Source organism: Macaca fascicularis, chromosome 1 (assembly GCF_037993035.2).
Source record: "Macaca fascicularis isolate 582-1 chromosome 1, T2T-MFA8v1.1".
Taxonomy (NCBI): Eukaryota; Metazoa; Chordata; class Mammalia; order Primates; family Cercopithecidae; genus Macaca; species Macaca fascicularis.
This window is the reverse complement of record NC_088375.1, coordinates 53957627-53985478: the sequence shown is the minus strand read 5'-3', so window position 1 is coordinate 53985478 and position 27852 is coordinate 53957627. Positions and strand designations below refer to the sequence as shown.

At 33.6% G+C, this 27852-nt stretch overlaps 1 protein-coding gene across 6 annotated transcripts in view; it reads left to right on the top strand.

Annotated features, from left to right (window-relative positions):
• Nucleotides 1-27852, top strand: part of KCNT2 (potassium sodium-activated channel subfamily T member 2) — a 398651-nt gene that overhangs the window by 319507 nt on the left and 51292 nt on the right. For 3 of the 6 annotated variants that reach the window (XM_015447378.3, XM_005540293.4, XM_074026514.1), the window contains 5 exons: nt 308-409; nt 3699-3782; nt 5098-5226; nt 12433-12453; nt 27374-27674. In XM_015447378.3, coding sequence (XP_015302864.1) covers nt 308-409; nt 3699-3782; nt 5098-5226; nt 12433-12453; nt 27374-27674 — 637 coding nt within the window. The remainder of the gene's footprint in view (nt 1-307; nt 410-3698; nt 3783-5097; nt 5227-12432; nt 12454-27373; nt 27675-27852) is intronic. The other 3 variants (XM_005540295.4, XM_005540294.4, XM_074026523.1) reach the window with 1 other exon arrangement.

Here is a 27852-nt window from a genome sequence, read left to right as displayed (position 1 = left end):
ACATTTGATTCAATGATTTTTATTTGTTTCCATTATGATGTCTCTTCTTGTGTGAAGAGTAAATACATGCTTAATGCACAAAAAAATATTAACCCTTCTTCACTATTGGGTGTTTTAACTGAGAAAATGTGGTTGTGAAAACAAAAGGGCAATTTGAAAAATATAATTATCAGTGAAGTAATGACACATTTATAGCCAAGAACCGTATGGTAAGATTTTTTTTACATATGTCAACACAATTTACTGAGGCAGAAATGAATGAAATATGGAATGCTCACAAATTTTTCTATCTCAAATTTCTGAACAGAAAGAACGGGAGAGAGGCTCTAACTTGGCCTTTATGTTTCGACTGCCTTTTGCTGCTGGGAGGGTATTTAGCATCAGTATGTTGGACACTCTGCTATATCAGGTATACAATATTTCTTTTTTTCTCTCTCTAAAATGGTGGTTGTTTTCTGTTTTATTTAGATTTTATTTAAATGAGTAGTACTTCTAGTGTTTCACATGCAGCTATTAACTTAAAATTGGCTCCAGAAGTAATTCAGTATTTTATTTCATGTACATAATTGACATAAATGCTCCTATGAAACATTTTGTAAGAAAAAATATTATTTTTAACAGTGACCTATGGAAATTATTTCAGGCATTCTTTTGTGTCAGTGTTCTACAATTTTAATATATTTAATATATTTTAGTACATTTTGCATGTTACTCCAAGCATATTACTGGATTTAAAAAAGTTAAAAGATAATTACTGACTTAAGACAAACAGCAGTCCTTATGGTATACATTTTTTTCAGGTTTGATATAAAATACCAAATTGATGTCAATAAAGTGATAAACTAAGGACATTTTAAGAATCCACTGATTCTTGTCTATTTTAGAAAAATATGAAAAGACCGCAACAACTAACAACGATTGAGTTTGTTCCTGAATGCCAAGTTAACTTTTTTGTTTTATCATAGCTAAGAGGTTTGCAGAGATGTTTGTTCATACTAATACCATCTTTTTCATCTCTGCCAGAAACTGAACAGCAGTACTATTTCATTTTCTCTGATTCAAGTAATCAATCTCTAAATATTTCCATTAAGAAGAAAGATATATTCGTAGAGTTTTAAATTATTTGATAACATTAATCTCAAATTAAGCATTTCAGCATTTTATTGTACCTATTCTTTTTGCTTATTTATGTACTGTCTTCTATAATTGCTTGACTGAACAAACTAATCCATAGAGAGTTAAAGCTTTTCTGCAGACCTTTGGGCTAATTTTGCCTATGAGTATGCCTCTAGCAATGTCAGGAACCATCTGCTCATGTCAGTTGAGTGCCGGAGCAAACACAGCAAAGTAGAATAAATACACCCCTATTATCCCTAAAGTTTCCAGACATAATATCTGGGTACTACAGGAGGCAGGCCTCCCACTCCAAACGCTGTTACCACACACACATACTTCTGATCTCTCAAAGAGATTAAATTGCAGGGGATGGTTTATTTGAAGAGCAGTGTTGAAACTAAAGATTTTATATCAATAGGATCCAAATGCTTGGGTGCAAATATGCACCAGTAGTTTTAAGATTTTTTTAGCCACAGTATCCTCTGTTTAAATAAAATCTTGTAACAAAATCTAATGTATAAGTTAAATAGAAGAAAAACTGTTCTAAAAACTGTTCTATAGAAATAGAAAGCAGTAGTTTTTTCTTTCTCTTTATTTTTGCCTCACGTTTATGTTATAAATAGAGATACAGGAAATTGCATGACTTTCTGAAACTTCTAAAGAAAGAGTGAACTAGAACTATATATATATATATATATATATATATTTTTTTTTTTTTTTGACAGAGTCTCACTCTGTCGTCCAGTCTGGAGGGCAGTGGTGCGATCTCAGCTCACTGCAACCTCCACCTCCCATGTTCAAGCAATTCTCTTGCCTCAGGCTCCCAAATAGCTGAGATTACAGGCATGCACCATCACATCTGACTAATTTTTGTATTTTTAATAGAGACAAGTTTCACCATGTTGGTCAGGCTGGTCTTGAACCTCTGACCTCAGGTCATCTGCCAACCTTGGCCTCCCAAAGTGCTGAGATTACAGGCGTGAGCCACGGTGCTCAGCCTAAAGTCTTAAATTTTAATACAGTAAACATATTTTGCATTTCAATACATACCGGCATTTGTGTGTGTGTATGTATGTATGTAAGTATAACTGAACAACATTTACCCTTTCTGCTTGTAATTTGCTGTACTATTTTCTATCTTACTGAATATACTCTTTTATTTTTTAAAAAATTGCTGGCATAATTCATAACTATTTTGTGACTTTTTTGAAAAACACTTAAGTAAAGGACTTCTGAATTAGTAAAATCCAGAGCATAATTTTTCTTCAGTGGGACTTTTGATCTATTGTCAATTGTTCTTGAACGATTGGAAATTATTTTCAGTCACATTTTCTTTAATTGCTTACTAACAAAATGGTCCGTGTCTATAAAGACTATTCTAGCTTTCAAACTTTCCAATAATATAAGAGATGCACTGTCACCCCAGGGAAATGTGATGATTCTATTTATTTATTTCATTTTGTTTATTTTTTTATTTTTTATTTTTTTTTGAGACGGAGTCTCGCTCTGTCACCCAGGCTGGAGTGCAATGGCACGATCTTGGCTCACTGCAAGCTCTGCCTGCCCAGTTCATGCCATTCTCCTGCCTCAGCCTCCCGAGTAGCTGGGACTACAGGCGCCCACCACCACGCCCAGCTAATTTTTTATATTTTTAGTGGAGATGGGGTTTCACCATGTTAGCCAGGATGGTCTCAATCTCCTGACCTTGTGATCCGCCTGCCTCGGCCTCCCAAAGTGCTGAGATTATAGGCGTGAGCTACTGCCTTTATTTTTTAAAGACTCAATTTTAGTCCTGGTGTGTTGGCTCATGCCAGTAATCTCAGCATTTTGGGGTGGCCAAGGCAGGCTATCACTTGAGGTCAGGATTTCTAGACCAGCCTGGCCAATATGGGAAATCTTGTCTCTACTAAAAATACAAAAATCAGCCAGGCTCCATGGCGCATGCCTGTCGTCTCAGTTACTTGGGAGACTGAGACAGGAGAATCACTTGAACCTGGGAAGTGGAGGCTGCAGTGAGCCAAGATCATGCCACTGCACTCCAGCCTGGATGACACAACAAGACTCTGTCTCAAATAAATAAATAAATAAATAAATAAATAAATAAATAAAAACCCTATCATGAATGTGGAAAGAGAATATGCAATAATGAATAATAAATGTAGTTTAGAAATTTATTTCACTAGCTTAGAGCTTAATTCTAAAAAAAAGACTGAAATTTTTCATTAAAAATTTATTTTAATTGTTTCAATTTTTATGATAGTCACCATTTCATTTGGGGTTTTTGCTTTAAAAATTCTAAAAATGTTTTTATCATGCCTAATAATAACACACATACAATATATGCATAGTTAGATATTTCTAGATAAAAATGATTTCCTATGTTTCCTTATGAACAGCTTAACTATACATGTCTATCTAAGATACTAACAAGATAGATTAAATTTACTTTTGTATGGAAGGTTAATAATGTGATATGAGAAATAATGTTTTAGAAGATGTTCACAATTCTAGCTGTTCTACACATCTCATACACATTATATATAAATATACATTTATATATTGTTCATTTGTTTATATTGCAGTCATTTGTGAAGGATTATATGATTTCTATCACGAGACTTCTGTTGGGACTGGATACTACACCAGGATCTGGGTTTCTTTGTTCTGTAAGTTAAGAATCTCTATAATAGAAGATTGTTGTGATAGAAGGTTCTCAAATCTGTCTACCATGTACTTTGCTAATTCTTCCATGTCATATGTTATTTTTTGTATTGTGAATGAATCCAGAGTTGTATTTCAATTTTTTTAATTCCTTTAAAAATTTCAGGGAAAACATATTATTTTTACTTAATAGTCATAATAAATAGCCATTTTGTGCAAAATGTTGAATGAATTTGGCTGGTTGAGGTGGCTCACGCCTGTAATCCCAGCACTTTGGGAGGCTGAGGCAGGCGGATCACAAGGTCAGGAGATCGAGACCATCTTGACTAACACGGTGAAACCCCATCTCTACTAAAAATACAAAAACTTAGCTGGGCGTGGTGGTGGGCACCTGTAGTCCCAGCTACTTGGGAGGCTGAGAATGACGTGAACCCGGGGGGGGCGGGGGGGCGGAGCTTGCAGTGAGCTGAGATCGCTTCACTGCATTCTAGCCTGGGCAACAGAGCAAGACTCTGTCTCAAAAAAAAACAAAAAAAACAAAAAAAACAAAAAAGTTGAATGAATTTTTTTTTATTAACTGGCAATTAGAGACTGCCATAGGATACTATACTTTCCAGGAAAATGGTGATCATGCTGTTTAACTCCTTTGTTTTATAGATAAGTATACTTTGTCCAAGTATACTGAATGAAATGATTTGGTAACAGTTCAGATTTACAAGAAGAAAAGGGGGACTACAATTTTTGTTTCCTGTCTTCTATCACTATGTTTATTCTACTATTCATCTTTCTCAATATGGGCATTATTAGAACATTGGGTGGAACAAGTCATTATGGTACTAGAGTGTCTTTTGCACTTTATATTTGGTAACATCAGCAGACCCTGTACATTAAATACCAGTGGCAACCTCCAGTTATTGCAGCATGCAGAATAGTTTCCATATGCTTTATATTTCCCAATTACCAGTGCTCTATTGCCTACTGATATCGAACTAATATAATGTCATACTGCCCTAAATTGAGTACTTGGATTTCTTAAGTTTGGTGATGCATAATAAATAAATTTAATACATGGATAAGCATGAAATATTACTTGGAGATTTCCAAATACTAATAATTTCTGCCTTTAAGAAGTGAAAAATGCTTGAGACAGGGATGTCAGTAGCAGCTGCAGTGAGCTGTGGTTGCACCGTTGCATTATAGCCTGGGTGACAGAGTGAGACCTTGCCCCCTATAAAAATAAATAAATAAAGAAGTGAAAAGGTACCACTAGGTTTCTATTTCTGACACATTTAATATGTAAATAACTTGTGTGTATTATAGATGAAAATCACTGCGGATGACTTATGGATCAGAACTTACGCCAGACTTTATCAGAAGTTGTGTTCTTCTACTGGAGATGTTCCCATTGGAATCTACAGGACTGAGTCTCAGAAACTTACTACATCTGAGGTTTGGACATAACAATATATTCTTGTTTTGATGTTTAATCTGATGAGTGCAATCATTCATAAGCTTATAAACTGATATCTAAAAAATGCAATGAAAGTGAAAAAGAATGCTACCTGAATACGTAGTGTTAAATTTCAGAAGCAAATTTTTTTCAACTATGTGTTTTACTAAACTATGTCAGTATTCCAAAAAATATTGTTGGCTAAGCGGCTGTTCTAAGTCTATGGATGTTAGGCTTTAGATGACTTTTGTAGATCTAGGATTAGCTGTTTCTGGAAGATTATCAGGAAGCAAATTAACTATAAATAACCTTGAGGTTCTGACAAATAAGAAAAGTGCTCAGGGCAAGCAACCTGGATTTCTAATATATGCCCCTACTACATATATTATCATTTTGAAGGAAGCAAAACAAAGATAATTTAGTAAGTGTTAAAATTCTCATTTCTCAATCTGTAGATGGATGACCACTCTAAAGCCAAAAGAAAACTCTAAGAGTAGTGTCAGATCTTCCCAAAGTAAACCTCAGTAAATTTAACAGCAAACTTGATCCTGCTAGTATGGAAGGAGAATCTCTGATAAGTTTATGAAGCTGAAAACATATTTGCATTTTGATTTGGTCACTTCATGTGGTTCATGTTGTTCAAAGTAGTTTTTATAGCCTTAGTATAATATCACCTTTATTTTCTGAAATAAAGATTTTGGATGAATGCATCATTCTATCAATATCTATAAAATTATTTAACATAAATTATGGTTTGTATTCTCAACAATTTTTTTTCTTCAGACACTCCAAAGTTATTACAAATTAAAAAGAAATTTTGGTTAGCCATTTCTTTTTTGGTCTGATACAAAATTACCTCAACTATGTGGCTCAGATCAGACACATGCATTTCAGTAATTTATATGATCATTAAACCACCTCGTGACAAAATTAACAAATCCCTGTATAGAAAAGAACTTTATAGAAGGCATAAGGATAATGGGGGTAGATTCTCGTTGTTGCTGTTAAAATTTATAGTTTGACACTTATATAAGTTACCAGCAGAAAATAGGTTAGTTTTTCTCAGGTGCTTCTTGGTGGTTTTACTGTAGCTTCCTTCAGGAGTGTTAAATGGAGCTCTGTGGCCAGGCACAGTGGCTCACGCCTGTAATCCCAGCACTTTTGGAGGCCTAGGCAGGTGGATCACGAAGTCAGGAGTTCGAGATCAGCCTGGACAATCTGATGAAACCGCATTTCTACTAAAAAACATACAAAAATAAGCCGGATGTGGTGGTGTGCACCTGTAGTCCCAGCTACTCAAGAGACTGAGGCAGAAGAATTGCTTGAACCTGGGAGGCAGAGGTTGCCATGAGCCAAGATCGTGCCACTGCACTCCAGCCTGGGTGGCAGAGCGAGACTTCATCCCCAATATTAATAATAATAATTTTTTTAAAATGAATTTTTGCTGCCATCTCTCCTGCTGAATCTGAGTTTTTCTTTTCCTGTGGTGGTTGTGGTTCACATTGCAAAGAATGAGATGAATCAAGACAAAATTAGGAATGACTGACTGGAAAAACAAACCAGACAGTTAAATATGTAAGATGTTTGTCTAGATAGGCCTAAATTTTTAAGAATACTGGATTCAAAACAATATTATTTAATTAAAGATTAAGAGAAGATCAAGTGCTTTCATACCCAAGCAATTAAGCACGATCATGATCTATTCAGGCTGCTATAACAAAGAACCATGGACTGGGTGGCTTGTAAACAATAGAAATTTAACTCTCACAGTTTTGAAGGCTGGGAAGTCCAAGATCAGGGGACCAGTTGATTACATGTCTGATGAGGAACTGCTTCCTGGTTCTCAGATGGCCATCTTCTCACTGAATTCTCACCTGGTGGAAAGGGAAGGGGATCTCGCTGAGTCTTCTTTTATAAGGCTCTCTCATGATCGAATCACCTTCCCAAAGCCCCACCTTCAAATATCATCAATACTGAGGATTAGGTTTTCACATATGCATTGTATGGTGATGGAGAACAAATATTCAGTCTATACACATAATTTCTTATTTGACCACAGCAAGTACAAAGAAGATTTTCATGCGGTAGAGTGTTGCCATGTTTTTTTTTTTTTTAATCTCACATATATGCTTTGGGAATTGCAATGCAGAAAATTTCTGGCCTTGGTCAACTCCATGTCCATGTCAGTATTATGTATTATAATAATGTACATATATTATGAAAAGACTTTTTTGTGCTATTGGCATTGAAGATAGGAAAAGGATAACTGGGTATTTGAATTGTCATCAAGGAGCATTTAACTACATTTAGTCAACTCTGCCCATACCAAGTAAAGATCATCTCATTAAAATGCTTGTAATTTCTCAAATATCTAGATTATATTAAAAACCTATATCATTGGGATGATAAAAGGACATTGTTTTTAAATAAAAATAATACCTCTTGTTTTTCTGTACTGAATTCAGTCCATCTTCTGGCACTCATATTTTTATTAAAATTAAATTCTACCTATTGTAGAAAGAATTGAGGCAACTAACAAAGATAAACAATAGAAACATTAAGCACTTTTTACAACAAAATATTTTAAAAGGAACAGAGAAATTATGTTACTCTACTAGTATACCCTGAGTGCTACAGTTGAGCCTGACTTCTATTTTTAATTTACTGGTAAATAAGGTAAAAAATAGCGATATGTTGACCTATATGGTAATCATGGTCCGATACATGAAAGGATAAAATTCATCTTGCAAAAGATTTGTTTTTCTTGGTCATTTGTTAAAAGAATGAATATATTATTTGCTTCCTGAATTTGGAGATTTTACATACATGATGAGTAATATCTATCTTTGCAAGATGTACTTTTGCAAGATGAAAAAGTACCATTAAAGTGCATATCTCTTACATTAATCTTAAACAAAAAAAGTAGAAAGGAACATCAATTAAATCTTAACCCAATAAAGACATTGAGATTTTTTTGTATTTAAAGAAGAAAACATTATTTTTTTTTTTTTCAGATTGTATAAAAACACAGAAAAAGAGCTTAGTGGATCTAACAAAATAAAATTGACTCTGACAATTCACCATGTCTCTCAAATACCAGATGATTTGAAAACAAAGTTTTGAAATTTAAATAGCCATCAGTATTCAAAATGGCCCTGTTCTCTTACTTGAATTTAAAGAAAGACACTAGATTTCAGGAAGTAGAAACTTCATTCAGTAATTACTATCGGAGAGTCTATATTTTTGCTTAGTTTTCTGTCAGATCTCGATTTTCCTCAACAGTTCAGAAATCTTGCTTCTGTCACTCTCTCCTAAATGAACATATATTAAAGGTTTAGTCTATGGAAGTGGTCTGTGGCCTGTGGACCCCGGAAAGAGTTGAGGGCTAGGAGTGTCACACTGAATTCTGAATGCTAAGTTAAAAGATATATTCTGTACACTTTACACTTCAGCAGATTGGAAGACTCTCTCCTAGAAAAACTGACCAATCCAAGTGGAAGGGCCTAAAAATACAGATGGGGGAGATTCTTTAAGTTTAGTAATCCAGCCAGATCACCATGAAATGCAGCAATAAAAAGAATCTCACCTAGACCTTTCAGATAAATTATTAGTCATTTACTCTAAGAAGACAGCTAAAAATTCCCAACAGAAGTGAAAAAGCTTATAATATGAAGTTCAGGAAGTTATTGATAAACTAGAGCAAGAATTCAAAACATGGACAAAGAGTAAAGAAAAGATAAAATTAGAGAACTAATCTAGAAGTTCTAAGATTTTAATCATAAGATTTCAAGAAAGAGGAAATGCACACAAATTGAAGAAATATTACTGTAATAATTCTAGAAAAATCAGTAATGTGTTAGTTTCCAATTGGTAAGGGTTACCATGTGTCCACAACAGTGAGTTAAACAGTGAATCACATCATCACCTTTCAAAACACTGAAGGTAAGGAGAGGATCCTAAAATCTTTCAGAGAGATGAGCAGGAAACCATAGGACAGGTCACATGCAAGGTCCTATTTGGGTTTTCTCAACAGCAATATCACGAACCAGAAGAAAATGGAACAATTCTCTCAAGATTTTAAAAGAGTATTATTTTCAAATTAGAATTTTTTATCCAGTCAAAGCAAACTTGTGTAAGAGTTGAATAAATCAGATGTCGATTATATGTATTCTCCAAAAATATCCTTCCCATGTCTGCTCTCTAAGGAAACTACTGCCACCAAAATGAATAAGTAAAATGAGGGAGAAATAATGATCTTCAGGAAACCAGACATTTTATGGAAACCAGTGACAATAATGAAGTAAAGGGGATCAACAGGATGGGGATGAAAAGACCCCCAAGCACAAAAGGAGACCTAGAGCAGGTCAGAAGGCTTCAGAGAGAATTCTTTAGGAAGATTAAATCTATAGACTTCCTGATGCATCTCAATGTTTTAAATTAATATTAGACAGTAGTCAAAGAGTTCAGGATAAATTATTGCATGTATCTAGTACATATCAAAGCAATTAATACAATAAAGCAATTATTGACTTTAGGAATACAACATCATTATCAACAATAAAGAATGTGTACAAGAAATGAATACTAACCACATACCTATATATCTCATCTGTAAAGTAGACTTAATCATAGTATGTCCTGAATTTTGATCCAATAAAAATTGTGTTAAACTATTTTGAGATGATGAGGGCAAACGTAGTGGATTATATGGAAAAGATTGTTTATGACTCTCCTTGCAGAATGAGAAGTCAATAGATAAAAGCGGAAACTGAAAAAGGCATGAAATAATAGTCAGGCACATTCTATAGAAACAGAGAGAAAGAACAATATATCCAACTAAGAGGCAAAAGTAGATGGGTCTTATGAGAGGGAATTAAGAGAGATTATGCTATAAGCTGCTATTTTTGTAAACAAGCTATAACATTTTCTGACTGTTCAAACCATGCATGTATAACTAATAAAAACACTAATAGATATATAGGCATAATGTAGTGATGTCATACCCATTCATTAATTATTTGTTTAGTATATACACATTTAAGTGCTAAATTCTACTCTGTACTATGAAGAACTTTTATTAAATATCAACATCTTATATAGGGATAAACACATAATGTAAAGACTTCAGGCTTTGCTTTCTGGTTTATTCATGAAATTAAAAAAAAAAAAAAAACTTTTAAAGGCAGATGCAAGTTTTCATGCCACATCATTTTCTAGCCTGTCTTTAATATCTTCCCATGTTCTGAGTAGAGAAAACAAAAGTTATCGTTTGTTGTATCTCTAATATAACTGCTTTGGCTGTGGGGGTGGGAGAAGCACTGCCTAATGTTTAGCTGACATTTTTAAAAACACAAATGTTGGTAAAGAACATTGATAATCAAAACTAGTAACATTTATAGAAGGCCTGGAATACTATCTCATTTTTTTCTTACATGGTGTAGATTAGTGAAAGGAGAAGTCACATAAACACAAGCAGAGAATAAAGTGAGGGTGCACACAGTGGCTGGAAAACCAGCCTGTGGAAAACAGAGTAGAGATGGAACTGCCCATTCTTGATTAATCATATGTCCTCCGTGCCAGGAGAACTTCTACCACCATCTATATGTTTCTAGTTCAGGGAATTCCAACAAACATCAGATACTCCTGGTTTGAAAAACATATACAGGAAGGACAGGGACACATACTACTCTTAGTGGACAAAAAGGATCAGTATTTTCCTTCTCAATCCATAATACAAAATTATAAAATGCAAAAAGGCTCCCTGAAGTCATTTAGTGGCAAAACCTCACCTTAATTTTTATGAGATTATTTATAATGTTTACTTATTTCATTTAGAGTGAATATTTATACTTTTCATTGCAGAAATATTAATTTTTGAAAAAAAAAGGATGCCCAGGTTCCACTGGGGGTATTATCTACCATACAGCATATAACATAGTATTAACTTTCCAAAATCTGAACAATTCTGAATTATTAAGCATATTTGTCCTTTGGTTAAGAAAAGGTAAACCTAAGTTTGCCTCCAGTTTTTCAGTGTGCAGAAAATCTCATTTGTTTGAAGTATACTATAACCAGTGAACATTTTACTAGAAACCAGAAAAACATCTTTTAAAGCATATTAATGTACCAACATCATTTATAGTGTATGCAGTAAATTTGTGGAATGTGTTACCCTGAATTTTGGCCACTTTTATAGTGAATAAATCTTGTAGCTTCCAAAAATGTGCGTAGTGGAATAAACATTGTCCCATCTGCCAATCATTAACACTTTACTATTAGAATGGGAAGTAGCATTTAAAATATATTATTAAGATATGAATTTACCTACTATAAAATCTTATTAAGATTATTTTAATAAGGTTTAGGATTGATTGGTTTTAAAATTCTACCTGTCCATTCTTTGCTATTATTCTCTCAAACAACATTTATTCCATTGTGTCATGTATAAAGAAACCTGAAATAGTTTCAAGAAACCCACAATCAAATGTTTATTATGCATTTCTTATATTTTCAATTATAGATAATACCATTATAATCTTATAATAGTAATACCACATGAGTTATATTACAAGTTATATTACATCAAATAATATACTTGAAAATGTTACTTTCAACTATTCAAAAATGAATAGACTATTGTTCTTTAAACTTGAAGACTAAGACAGCATGATTTTTATTTATAACCCCTACTTAGCTATGAAACATTGATTAAGGAAATCAATTATTTTAGATTCCATAGCCAATCTGAAAGCTCAGACTATTTCTGTCAACTAACTTAATTACATGTATATGTAGGAAAAAAAATCAATCTTACTGTAAGATCTGAAATTAAAAAATAGTACAAATATTAACACCAATAATGATTATTGAATGTCAATAATTATATCAAGTATTCTGTTATGACTATAGTAGCTTTATAAACTACTACTGATTATTTTATTCTTCTACAAGCACCACTTTTTCTATCAAACTTAGGAAGACAATTTCAGACAAAAACGGTCTAACAAGACTGAATATTTAAAAATAATAGCTTATTCTTTAGCTAATTTGGTTCAAAAGCCCTATGACAAATACGCATGAAATTGGATTTTGTTATGTTGGTATATGTTACATTTTGTCTTTGTTGCTGATTGTTACATGTATGTATTGTTTAGTCATTGTTTAAACTGTGTTTTGTGTGTTTCTTTTTCCCTCCCGTGTGTCAGTCTCGAAAAATACCATCACAAGTAAGTATTTCCTGTTTGTTTCCCTTTCCTCAAATGGTGTAATACATTAATTCAGAGCTATTAAAGAAAAATAATACAAAATATTGAATTCAATACTCAGATTTTAAAATGAAATAAATCAATTAAACTTAAATGCATATAAATGCTTTATTTTCAAATTAATGTACTTATATTTCCCCAGTAAATTTCCTGGAATTTGCCATTGTAAAGATTAAATTCTAAGGAGTGTTTATGTTTTAATATTTTTGTACTAATTAAAGTTAATAATGAAAGATATTTCAAGATATTATCGTGGTTTTTAAAGTGATTAGAAAACTAGTTTTCTTTTGCTTTTCAATTTTTTAGAGTAGGCCTCCTTCATCTACTATACAGGAGAACCCTTATGTTATTCTTAGTACGTTCTCTAATTAGACATAAAAGGTTATAGATTTTAGACTGATTTATTTCAGAAGCTGTTTTACTTAACAAAGGTGTATGTAAATACTCTTAAGAATATTACTTATGTAATGTTTTACTTAACAAAAGTTTTACTTAACAATGTTTTACTTAACAAAGGTGTATGTAAATATTCTTAAGAATATTATAGTGAGACTACTTAAGATCTCTCTTAGCAAATTTCAAGCCTGTGATACATTAACTGTAGTTACCATGCTGTACTTTAGGTCTCCAGAACTTATGCACTTTATAATAGAAGGTTATCTTTAACCATCATCTTCCCATTTCCCCCATCCTCTGGCCAATGGTAACCACCCTCCTACTCTTTTTCCATGAATTTGACTTTTTGAGAGAAGAACAACATGGATGAACCTGGACAAGATTACACTAAGTGAAATAAACCACATGTTTACAAAAGCTGTTTATAGTTTTTTTGGTCTTTTCTACACATCACCTTGGGGTGTTAATTGCTTTCTGTGGTTTCAACAATTCGTCTATGTTGATAGATGGCAAAGTTGAGTTTGTAGCTCTATCTGTTCTAATTCCTTAACATGAAACACTAATACTTAATCTTTATCTTTATGAATACTTAATCTTTATCTCTCCATCTTGTTATCTACCAGAATTACAAATATTTGAATAGCACTAGGCACCAAATGCATCCAGGTAAGTACTTAAAATGCATAAGTAAACAAAAGGTTTTTCAGACGGTTGACATAAAAACTTCATGGCTTTTCTTCGATTTAATTAATTTTGGTGGATTTAATATACCAAAACTCTCATCTCTTCAATATCTTGCATAGTGAAGCCAGATTGATGTTCATTTTTCTTTATTCACATGATGAAGAAGCTGTAACGTATGTCTGATGCCTACTATTTCAAATAAAAATTTTTATTGCTGATTTTAAACTACTCTATCCCCCTGTCCCATTCCTGGACAAGTCACTTACCCAGTTATTTTGCCTGACCAATTAGCAGTGGGCTTGGAACACATTGATCTGAGTTTAAATCTTGCCCTCTCTTTTACTAGCTGTGCCTGAAGTTTGGCTATATGTAGCAGAGTGAAGATTAAGTAAAAAACATATTCTTATTTCACAAGGTAGAAAAAGGCAGAAATGTGTGCAGTGAGTTGATCAGAGTTAAAGGCAAATAATTCTGTGGCAAAGCACATAGAGTAACATAGATCTTACTTCATCATTCCTCATTGGTGCATTGTTTTTGGGTGCATGATACCACCTCAGAAAACGTTCATGTCAATTCACTTGAAGTTATAAATAAAATATATAAAGTAAATACTCCTGTGATTAAGTACTTTAATATTAGTCAAGCATAGCTGTGTTCACTAACCTTCAATGCATCCTAATTCACACATATGAACACACAAACACAAATTCACAGGCATATTATAAGTCTGAGCTCATCTATAATTTTGTTTCACTTTCTCTCTAACAAAAACTTTACTCTTAAATCTTTCTATTACCTTATTTTATAATTTTTTTCTAATATTTTCTAGTTCTACTGATTCTTAATCTCATTCATTCTCAAACCCAGGAAATCATTTCTTACTTTCATTATTTACTTACTTTAACTTAATAAGAGTCTCACTGGCACACTTACTAACAAGAGGCTATTTAATGCATCCAATTTATTTGACTTAATTTAACTACATAGTCATGGCTTTCTGTCCACTTAACGTCTTAAACTGCCTAAAGATTATTCTTCTACTTAGCAATGCCACAGAAAGTAAATTAAGCTTTTAATCACAGTTCCCTGTCAAATGGCTGCTAGTCTACAAAATGAAAACTGAAGAGAAAATTTTAAAATTGATTTAGGTTCCCTAGGTCTTCATAAGGAAGTCATGATCTGTAAGCAGTGGTGTATTTAGATCCAAAGTATATTTTAGATAGACTATTTACTTAAGAATACAAATATTTGTATTTACCAGGTCTTATATTATTCTTTTCTTTAATTAAAGCATTGCATGTAACATAGAAATTTTCTTTCCACAGGCTCATTTATCCATTGGTTCTTAGATGCTGCAAAAGATAAGGGAATTATGCATGTGTGTGTGTGTGTGGTTGTGTGTGTGTTTAAAATGTTTTGTGTGTGGTTGGGGAGGTGCTGTACTCACGTTAGAACCACTGTACTGGCTTTTGAAAACTTCATAGTTAGGTCTTTTCTTCTGGACTATAATATACTGAAGGTGATAGAGTAATAGCCCCTCTGGCCTACCTTATAGTGTGTAGGCTTTACACATACATGCACACACACACACACACACACACACACCCGCATGTTGAAACCATTGCTTTAGTCTATATATTTCGGTAACTGGCCTACCTTATAGTGTATAGGTTCTACACTTACATGCACACACACATACACACACACTCACATATATACACATGCATGTTGAAACCATTGCTTTAGACTATGTATTTTGGTAATTCTGAAAAAGTACAAATTGCACTGCTAAGTTAACAGAGCTAGCAATGAAACCATGATTCTGATGATGCAAACCATTTGACTACCTGTATGCGTATGTTGAATTTGTGTGTTTATACAATGCTTTTCTCTTTGTTGATTTTGTTTGTAAGTCAATTATAGAGTCTAACGTGATTCAGCAGTCTAGCAATACTCTTTACAAATATATATAAATATGCATAATATATACAAACATAAGCATACATACTTAATTTTGTTTGTGTGTAGAAATCAAATATGTTTTTATATTTGGCGATTTCTAGACATCTAGACATAAAATGAACCCTTTGGTTAGGGAAACCATTCCTTAGATTTCTAATAAATGAAAAGTTAATTATAATGAAATCAGTCTTGATTTGGGCCTGTCTGATTTAGACCTTGGGTCACTATAGCCCATACCAAATAAATAGTAGATGGGTAAAGACATGTCTTGAGATCCAAAAACATAGTTACCAAATTTACAGCAATAATAATTTTGGTGCTAATAATATTATTTTAAAAGTTTTCATTAACTTTTAAAAGAAAAGCAATTCTATACCTTCAGAAAAGATTAAAAAAAAATTCCACTACTGCACAGTGAAGGAAACAGAAGTAGTCCGATTTCATAAGAAAAACAACTAAAAAATAGTCATAGTGACATAAATGGAGCCATATGATGGAGAAACATGAGAAAATTAAGGCAATTTTATTAAGCATTTAAAATAAATTTCTGAACAGCACAACTGAAAAATTATGAGTACTTTAGAGAAGGATCATAAACCTTAAATATGGGAAATTGTTATTTGGAAAATTTGTTTCTCAGGGTCACCGGTAACCTCTGTAGCATACTTGTATGAATGCAAGATGCATGACCTGTATTTGAAACTCCCACCATAAGCATTGCTAAGTAAACTAATAACATTTTCTCAATTCTCCTCTTCTTCAGTGTCTTTATGACGATAGATATTTTTTATGGCACATAGATTAGAAGGAAAAAAAGCTGTACTAAGAGCTAGTTGATAATACCCAACACCTCATTTCATTCCAAGAAAAATACATCTTCCTTGACCTCCATGATAGTTAATTTTTGTATACATTCCCATATTCTTAATTTCTCATTTCTCTTCTGCTTACTGCTCACTGCTCCACAGCTGAGAATACTGAGATATAAAACTTGAAATAGCTTACCTCTAACTATGCCTATGTTTTTATTACTGTATCCCATGTGCTTTGCATAAGTGCTCAATATATATTTACTAAAGTCAGTCACAGATATCTTTCTTAACATAGAATCATTCTTTCAAATCTGTTCACACTTACATTAATTCCATCTTTATACAATTTTATTTGTACCACCTCTGTCATTAATTTTGGTACCTATTATTTTACCCTTAATTATTATGTAATTGTTTATGATTGTATACCTTTGATTTTTTCACAGATTACAAGGTGCTAAGGGGATGAGACATGTATAGCATTATTTCTTTATTTTTATTATTTACCTAGAACTGATGATGGTCTGCATAAACTGGATATAGTTCTGAGGAGAATTTTTACCACTCCACAGAGGCAGTATGGAGAATTCACCCAAAATATGGTTTAGATGTTAAAACTGAGGATGCCACACATGCCCCAATAGTGTTTGATGAGTTTTGTTTGTTTGATTTTTGTTTGTTTGTTTGTTTGTTTGTTTTTTGTGAGGAGAGCAAGATGGACTCCTAAGTAGGTCTGAGGGAGCAGATCATTTTTGTTTTGGCCTTTATCGTGATTAGAGGTTGGGTTTTGGGTGAGATTTCTCATGCCTAAGGAGCGTAAACTTCCTGCTAGGGAAAAAGTAAGAAGTGCTCAGGCTTTCTTATCAACTTGCTTAAATATGGGGCAGAAGATTGTATAAGAGCTTGAAAGCTGTTAGCAGTCAAGTATCAAAAATGGAGTCAGACACCGTTGCAGTGTACCCCTGATGTTGGATGGGTGACTGAAATGTGCCTTGTTTCATTTAATAAAATGGTCCATGAAGCTTGTAGCCTGTGGATAGTAGGGAGATGAAAGTTATCTTAAATGCCATGTTCAAAAGCACAGCGTTGTGTATTTTGGAAAAGTGAAATTCATATCTTAGTCACTTACAATGATGTCTAGAACATAGAAGGTGGTGAGAATTGTTTTGATGAGCCTTGTATTATGGTCTTAAATGTGTATGTGTAAAGACAGGTGTGACCTTGATTATTATTTTGTGTATGTATAAGGCAAGAGATTCCCAGAGTTCTTTACCCTGCAGAGGGCAACCTTGGATAAGGAATTGTTTCTGCCATTGGCTGGAGCAGATGGCCAAATCACAGGCAGTGACCCAAGAGTTTGTAGAAATGTGCAAGTGGGAACTGTTATTATCCAGGGTGTCTAGTGCTCAAATGACTCCCTGCTAACCTTTGGGTCCTGTCCTTTGTTAGGTCTGTCATTTTAAGGGATCAAAAGCAGCAGTTCTCGAGTGAGCTTCATCACATTTAACACAATACCACCATCCATGCACCGTTCACTTGATTAATCCCAAGGGGCTCCCTAGGTTGCCAAGGGATTTAGGATAAGAGTGACATGCTCAAGTACCGTGGCATATGACAGGTGAAACTTTCCCCTCTTTCAGGTGGCATATATCCAAGTTTGACCCTTTCCTATACAGTCTTTGGTGGCTATGTCAGACTTGCAGGGTGATGCTTTCATAACCAAAGGCACAATGGGCCACTGAGTGCAGACTCCTGAACACAGGACATCTGATTTCAGTAGAGCTCAGTATGCAACCAGCAGTTGCCATTCTAATGGTCTATAGCATGTAACCCAGGAGGAAAGTTTTTGCTACCAGAAGCCCACGAGCACCATTATGGTTGATGCAGCAGGCAGTAGAAGAGGCGAACAATGTGATCGCCTGTTGTAACTACAATTTGGAGAGATTCTAGAGCCTTTTGTTTCAAGGGGTCTCATTCAGTGTGAGCCAATTTGTAAGTAGGAGCATAAATGGACTTAAGTAAAATGTAATACTTTCTAATGAGGAATATCTTCCATCTGAAACCCCAAAAGGCCTTAAAATGTTAGCTTTATCTTAACGTTGTGGATACTGACAGGTCATTGTTTCTTGAGACTGTCAATGATGTAGTAGCCTTTGATCAAGTAATGTTCAGAAATTTGACTACACTTGGGAACCTTGCAGTTTGTATAAGGCAATGGTCTATTCTTTTGTGTGAGTTCCTTTTTGTATGTTTATTCATCCTGAATGAGTGTGTCAAAGGAATCTCCTTGGAAGAGAATGGCATCAATGTAATATCATACCTATTTTCCCACAGAAACTTGGATGCAGTAGAGATCTGCTTACAGAGGGATTGTTTGTGACTGCAGAACTGTTTAAATATCCTATGTGTAGTCAGGTAGAGAAGTTTGAGTTCTTTTGAAGGTAAAGAAAAACTACAAGCCTTTTCCTGTAACTGTGGGGATCGGCATCTGTGTTGTTACGGAGGCATAGGAAGCAACAGCAACAGAAGCATTTTTGCTGGGGGCCAAAAGAGCTATCTCCTTTTAGGAGTGTAAGAGGCTATCAAAAGAGGCACTTAATAGAACATATTTGTCAAATCTTTATGACTTTATGACTGCAAAGTATTTACAAATTGATGATTGAATGGAGTCAGTAATGTCACCGAGTGATGGTGGCCTTAATATGTGGAACCACAGCATTAAGCTTAGGATGATCTACTACCAGGCTCCACTTATTTTTTTTTCAGTTTTGAGAACAGGCCAAATTTGACTATTAAATGGAGAAGAGGTGGTGACTATTACCCCTTCTGTAAATAGTTCTCTGGTAAAGGATTCCAATCTTTGAAGGACTTGTTCCAATTATTGTAGTCCTTATTAACTACTTACATTGAGCAGACAGAATGTGCATGAGGTTTTATATTGCCAAACTACTTGTATGTGTCAAAGATCTGATTTGATTTACTTTAATTTGCCATTAATTGAATCAGAGCATCCATGTCTACTATGGGACACTTTTATACAATATCTGTTATGACCGTGGAGAATTTAGGCCAGAAAGTAATTCTGATGGTTAAGATAAGGTATGTTTATTTGCCCTGTATTTTACATGTGATAATCACCTCCACAAGAGTAAGGGGAGGTACCTTTATTTTAGTGAATCCCCATATTTAGGGTACTTTGTTTGAATTTAGTGTCATCTCCAGTGATAACTATAGTTCAATCCTCAACTTTGATTAAGGTTCTGAAGTTTTGCCAATGGGTGCATCTCAGGAAACATACAAGTTAATTTGGAGCTTGTGTTGTAGAGGCACAACACCATTCACCAAACTTACCTGTCTTTATAAATTCTTCAAGTAATTTAAGAATTTCCAAGTGGGACAAATTTTAGACTTCTGTTTACATTTTTGTTTTCTCCTGTGTATCCAGTTTTCTGTTTATTCCTCCTATATCCAGTTTTGTTTTTGTTGTTGGGGCTGGTGTTGTTTTTTTGTTTGTTTGTTTTCTATCCTGCTCATATTTACAAGCCTTCTCCTTCAGAGTCTCAAGTAAGTATCATCAGGGTTATGGGCCTCCCTGATGGCAGTGGTTGCTTCATCACATTTTAAGTTCCCTAGGTTGAAGTTGGGTTTGAATTAACCTCTTGGGTATGCCACAGAGGCCCGTTTTTGGTTTTCTCTATAACTGTGGGGATCAGGAACTGTGTTGTCATGGAGGCATAGACAGCAACAGCAGCAGAAGCATTTTTTGGGGTGGCCATGTACTCCTTTTAGGAGTATGAAACTCAGCATTCCACATGGTAATTGTTCTTCTTCCATATAAGGAACCACCCAGTGGAACTGTATAATGCACAAAGTAACAGATATTTTTCCCAGGACACACTGTAGAATGGGGGCTGATGCATGGTTGAAACATACAACCAGTGATCACACAGTAGGAATTATTCCCCTGGGCCTAGTGTCAGTCACATTTCTTACTGGATCCCAACCACATGATTCAGTATGAGACACAAAGATAGGTCTGAGCAAAGACACATGACATGGGGCTATTGCCAAACTCCTGTTCCTAAATATTACTGATGCTTCCAGGCATTAAGATCATTTAATTCTGAACAGAAACTTGGAAAGACTCAGCAAATGCAGCATAAAGTTGCTCCGGTTAAAGTATCAGCTTTCCAGGAGGCAGAAAAAAACCCAAACAGCATAATTGTCTCCATACAACACAACAAATTAACAAGGCAAAACATAAGAAGAAAGACCCCCAGCAGTTGTGGTCATTGCCTAGATACCCCTTGCTGTGCCGATTGTTAAGACTAGCTTTCATAGATGGGATAATACCTAACCACCATCCCAAATCCGGTCCTGTTGAGACTGATGATTGCACGCCTGCACCAAGAGGGTATTGAAAAGGGTACAACTCGTATAATGAGGCTTTCTATGGAGAGTGAGGCAGGCTTCCAACCAGGTCAAAAAATGGCTTGGGCTGGAAAGAGCAAGGAAAAAAAACTGGCTTGGCTTTCATCACAATTAAAGATTGGGGCTGGGCTGGGCATGGTGGCTCACACCTGTAATCCCAGCACTTTGAGAGGTCAACATGGGAGGATAGCTTGAGCTCAGGAGTTCTAGACCAGCCAGGTCAACATGGTGAAACCCCATCTCTACAAAAATACAAAAGTTAGCCAGGCGTGGTGGTCCACGCCTGTGGTCCCAGCTACTCGGGAGACTGAGGCAGGAGGATTGCTTGAGCTGGGAGGTGGAAGTCACAGTGAGCAGAGATCCTGCCACTGCCCTCCAGTCTAGGCAACAGAGCAGGACCCTGTCTTAAAATAAATAAATACATACATACATACATACTTTTTAAAATTAAAAAATATATACATTGGGGCTGGAATGAGGTCCTACACATAGACTGGGACTTACCAGCCTCCCCATCTTTAGGGCAGAAGGGAAAGGAAGAGTGTTGGCACTTGAAAGCAGTCAGCAGTCTAACGTCAAAAATGGAGGCAGACTATTTATGATGAGAAGAATATGGTAAATGAATGTCTCCATATCCTGAGCTGATGGGGAAGACTTAAATTTCTAAATAAGTAATGAAAAGTCAGTAAATAATGTATATACCTTCTGCTTGTTATCCACACATTTATGAATTACATCACTAGAATTCCTAGTATAATAAGACAAACCATTCAAAACAATGACAAAGTCCCCTCTCAATTTGTTCTTTTTAACACAGATACATTATTTAAGTTCTAAGAGCAGGCAGCCATCAAGTGGTTAGCAGTTACATGATATTAATATTCAATGTTATAAAATGGGAACAAAAACATAAGATTTTTCTGGGCTTAAAGCAATAAGAAAAGCATTAAGAAATTGAAGCCTTATAAACCAGCTGTTTCCAAATGACAGCTTTGAAAGTTCAGGAAAAAAAAAATCACCAGCAGGATGAGAAAGAATGCCAATATAATAAATTAGCTAGATTCCAAATTCCACAGATACCATAGTATAAGTAGAAAGTAGAGATTGGATTAAAAACACACACACATACTTATATACACACAATGCAGTAAAACCAAGTCATCAAAGAGGTGTAAATGTGCAAGTTAATGTGTAAACTTAAAAATGTATCATAAAAAAGAGATGGAAATAACCAGAAATACAACAGTAACTATATTTGATTTTTCTTTTAGAGATAATAACCAAAATGTAGATGAGGTTGGGTGGAGAAAGAGGGGCTTCATTTGATAGTAGTGAAAAATCACTAGCATGAATTTGTGGATTAATTAATATTATTTCTTAATAGAGAATTTGGTTTTTTTTCACTTGGACATATGCATAAATTTTGCCTTTTGAAGTTATAGAATTGGAATGCTGAGGTAATAGAGGTTCTACCTACTCCGAGTATATTTTATATTCATATAATTATATATAGTTGGTTTGCTGCACCCATCAACCCACAATCTACATTAGGTATTTCTCCTAACGCTCTCCCTCCCTAGCCCCCCACCCCGTGACAGGCCCCAGTGTGTGATGTTCCCCTCCCTGTGTCCATGTGTTCTCATTATTTAACTCCTGATTATGAGTGAGAACATGCAGTGTTTGGTTTTCTGTTCTTGTGTTAGTTTGCTGAGAGTAATGGTTTTCAGCTTCATCCATGTCCCTGCAAAGGACATAAACTCATCCTTTTTATGGCTGCATAGGATTCCATGGTATAAATCTGCCACATGTTCAAAACCACCTATGCAACAAACTTGCACATTCTGCACATGTACCCCAGAGCTTAAAATAAAATAAAATAAAATAAAATAAAATAAAATAAAATAAAGAATTATATATAGGTGGAACTGAAAGATACCTAAGAGACCACACAGATGAAATAACTTATTTTTATGTATGAAAAAGGAAATCAAAGATTAAAATAATTTTCATCATTCCATCAAATTATTGGCTTTAAAAATGTTATTTGAACATGAATTTCTTTAGTAAATATTTGGCTTTAAATTTACTTTAGAGTTTAAATACTAGGTTCTTACAAATTTTGTGATTTCTTGTCATGAAGACAGGGCATTTTCCTGTCTAAAATTAGATTATTTTCTAAGAATGTCAGTGATTTGCTTAAGGTCATAAAATATTTTCCTGAGGTGGTTGAAAATACAGCTTATTTATTTGATTCTAAATTCAACATTTTTTACACTATAAGATTGTTTATTTTATAATTGTGTTTTTGATTCCAAAATTAATTTGGAAATGCATCAATATACAGTGTAACTAGCTATTTTCTCTCTCTGCATAGATCGCAGACCACATGTACATATTAAATTGAGCTTTGGAAATTGGTGAAACATCTTTCTTTAGATTATTTTTTAAATAAAAATAAGCTTTCAGTGGACTCAGAGTCGCTAGCCTTGGTGCTTATATATTTAAATTTAGATGATCTCTCAAGTATTCTTATAATTTAACCTTTATTTAATGGAAAATATCAGATAAGGATTCTTTGAGAAAATGTTAAACTAGCACATTTTAGTGATTTCATTTTCTTTTCTTCTTTGGCAACAGTTCTGACTTCAATCATAAATCAAATAACACGGTTTAGAGTCTTATGAAGTCTGTAAAACTATCCTTAAGGGAGTCATGAGTCCAGATTACAAACACTCATTTTCAAACTACTGAGTGAATTGGTTTATTTAAAATACTACATTGTTCTATAGATTGCTCAATAACCTATGACGTGAATAACTGTTCAGTAAAAAATCAGGAGGAAGTTGAACTGAGTCACTTTGATGTGTGTGTGAAGAGTGTGGAAAAGAGTGATGTATTTAGTGTATCTGACATTTTCTACTTTCTTGAAAACAATAACATAATCAGCTATTTTAGGCATAAGAAACATTTTCTTATTTATTACATTTTTAATTATTATTCATGTGAAGAAATACTCTTAGTCTTAAAAATCATATTAAGTATGATAAATATTTAGGAAGTAATATAAGTTTTAGAAAATGATAATATTTTAAATTTGTATAGAAATTGTTGTAGTAGTCATCAATTTTTCACTTCTTCATTGAACTGTATATATTACCAGGAGAATTTCATTTACATATGCAAATATATTTTCATCTTTCTCACAAACATTAGTATTAAATTTTGATTTTTCAAGTTAATGATTATATTATGTGCCTGACAAAAAAGTTAGAGTTCTCTAGTTATTCCATGGAAAAGTACAAAATAATTCATAGAAACTGTGCAGAATGAAAAATACTCACCTTCACTTTAAAATTTGTTCTCTTGTTTAAATTTACTAAACTTTAACCAAGAAATCTTTATCCCTAAGAATGTGTTTTTAGCACCTTGATTTATTCAGAAGTCTAATGATAGAGAAAAGTGCACCAAAAATGTGAATGATTCCCTCTCTTTTTCATCCCCATTTTTCACTTTTTGCATACCCATCATAATAATTTCATATTATTTTCTCCCTTTTACTCTCCTTTTATACAAGGTCATAAGCCATAAAATATGAATATTTATTGGGGGTTTTCTAAGACAGACATCTTACAATGCCTTTTCATGCATTATCTCTTTTATGTCTTCAGAAAAATTTGGTAGGCAAACTAATAATGTAATAATAGATTGACAATTTTTTAGAGAGGGAAATAGAAATAGTGTTAGAGAGCTTAGATTACATAACCAGGAAAGCAAACTGGTAAGTGGTAGAACTGTTATTTAAACTCAAGTCTATCTGATGCTAAAACCTTGCATTTTACCATTCTATTATTGTGACACTGAGTTCAGGAGAAGGTCCTACTATAAAGGCACTGTTATCTGTCCAGCACTATATTATTCCCACTAGATTATGATGCTATGTTTAAAACACAAGAGAGTTGCAACTAGAAGAAGAAATGACATCAGGAAAGTATATTTATAAATGGACCTCCTATTAAAACATGGAAACACACACACACAAGCACACACACATTCAGTATCCAAGGAATAGAGTAACAAATGTTTATTGCTAATGTTATTGATATTGTGGATAATTTTACAAGGATCTATTAATGGTATTACTGTATATGTGAAAGTTTACGGTTGACAGATGTTTTCTTTATATATTAATGTCATATGAATTTTCACATTTCTGTCAAATAGAAGATGGTTATCATTATCCTCACTTTTTTATAAGGGCTGTGCAGTATTATTGTAGGGACAGAGTTAGGAATCATTCAAAATAGAACTCCAATTTGTGTATATTATACACATAAACTTAATGTACTTTTTATTATGTCCTGTTGGAAGAATGAGAGAGGGGAATGCAAATTCCAAACATGTAAAGAACAACTTATGTGTTTTGGGTTTGGATTTCCTAAAATTAACCCTCAAATTCTTCTCATTTCTTTTCACTGTGGTTAAAGTGAGGTTAGTAAAGAAATGTTACTTATTTTATGGAATTATTGAAAAAAATGACTTGAGATTCTTATGTATTTTTATGTACAAGTTATAATAGTTTCTTTTTGGGGAATTCAAAATAATGCTGAATAGGCTATTAAATATTGCTTAACTAATGTATACATAGGTTTCAGTTCATCTCGTAGATACATACTTTACGTGATGCCTGATACACATGGCTAAGGAAAAGCATTCACAAAAATCAGTGTTTCATCTCCTACCTGGAAAAGAAGTGAATCCCTATGCTCCTCTTTAAAATTTTTTATTAATTTATGGTTTTGTGATTTGAATTATAAGTGGTATTAGATGAACATAGTATCTTTAATATTTGGTTTGGCAAGATTATTATTTCCACATATTTGTAGGAAATCAAACTATCACTCATAGGGACTTATGACTAGAAAGAGGAACAAAAAGATCCCTTCAAATAAATTTAAGATTATGATTAAATTCTGCAAGCAAGTCTCTAAATATGACTGAAATAGTATATTTTCATTGTTGCTACAAAGTATAACTATACTACTAAATACATATTGATATTCTTGTTGGTGGTAGACATTACTTAAGAACTTATGTGTTTTACTTCCACAGAAGTGAATTTTCAGTATATTATCAAGTAGGAGAGAGTAGAGTTAAAACTTTATTAAAATGTTCATTATTGTTAAACCATGGTACTAAAAACTTTTAATGCTTACAAATTAAGTTCTGGTAGATAAAATATGGTTTCCAAAAATCATTTAATCTCAATTATTTTATAATGAAGAGATGAAGATTTTTTGGATCTCCCTCTGATATAGCACTGTTTTGAAACAGATGTGGATTAGTATTTGAATTTTTGGATGAAATTAAGTGTGAGAGAATTTCATAGCTTGCAACTGGGAATTGCATATAAAGCATTGACTGAGCCTGTATAATTTATATTCACTTTTAAAGGATTTTATTGGATCTACTTCCTGATGTTACTTAAATTGATAATTTAAATTCTATTACTTTAAAAGCCAGCAACACATGCATGTTGTAACTGAAGTTCAAGCTTCCATCTGTAGAAAGGAAACACAGTTAACAGATTCATGAATGCTGCTCTTAAGTACAATAGTATTCAGGAAATTGTTCATTTGCACGTGCATGTTTTTAGAAAATCTTTCTTCTTTGATCAGTGTTGCATTTCATATGACTTCCTAGTATGAAAAGCAACAATTTTGAAACAGTAAGCATTTGCTTATTAAAGGCTTAAAATCAAAGGAGAGCATCTTACTTTAAAAATCAGATTGGGTCATAAAAGTTTAAGTCGTAATAGGCTTTGTGAGTTTGTTCATTGTTTTTCCCTCCTATGGAGAACAACCTGTTTTAAATTTGAGTTGTGATTCTACAGTACATTTGTGAAACATTAATATTTACAACATATTTTCTCTCAGAATACTTAAAACATTTCCTGAAATATGTTTTAATTTTAGTCAGAAAAGCATTTTATACGGTGAATAATAAATGCATGATTTAAAAAGTGAGTTTTGTTTTCTTCTGGGGCATACGAGAGAATTTTTAAAATTCACATATTATAATGTTCATGCCAGTGCTGTCTTTAGAAAGAGCAATAATTTAAAATCCTTTAAAAACATTATTAATTCCAAATCTAAGATAATTATCTTAATTATTTAAATTGAGTGTGAAATACTTGTAATAGATTTAGAAAAGTCCATTACATGGATTTTATTTGAATAAAGTTATAAAATGTCTGTTTTTGTATGTTTCAAACAACTGTGTGCTAGCAATATCATAAATAACTATTTATGATAAGTAAACCTTTATGCATAAAAATTAAATACTTTCATTAAGAAATTGTACCAGAGGATACAGATATTTATTTTGCCTGATTTATATGTAAGTTCAAGGAAACATAGATTTTAATATTCTCAGTACTGGAAAACTAGAATCCAAGACCGTGATTTTGCTCTTTCTGTGAAAACTCTCATGAGTAGAAATATAACTATGCCAATATATTAGCATATAAAATATTATTTCAACTTCAGGCCATATTTATTTCTAAAGTATCTAATTATCGATATCCATTTCCTTTTAAGTCTCAAATATCTATCAGTGTAGAAGAGTGGGAAGACACCAAAGACTCCAGAGAACAAGGGCACCACCGCGGCAATCACCGCAACTCCACATCCAGTGATCAGTCGGACCATCCCTTGCTGCGGAGAAAAAGCATGCAGTGGGCCCGAAGACTGAGCAGAAAAGGCCCAAAACACTCTGGTAAAACAGCTGAAAAAATAACCCAGCAGCGACTGAACCTCTACAGGAGGTCAGAAAGACAAGAGCTTGCTGAACTTGTGAAAAATAGAATGAAACACTTGGGTCTTTCTACAGTGGGATATGGTATGCTCTTTAAAACTACTGTATATATGGACTCATGATTTCTTGCCATTAGTAGTGATATAGTTGGTTCTAATTTAGTAAAGAATTGCATTTTTGCTTCACAGGTCAATTAGTAGAAACTCGTGATACATCTAATCTCCTACAGAAAATTTAAATGATGATGATAAGATAAAATGCT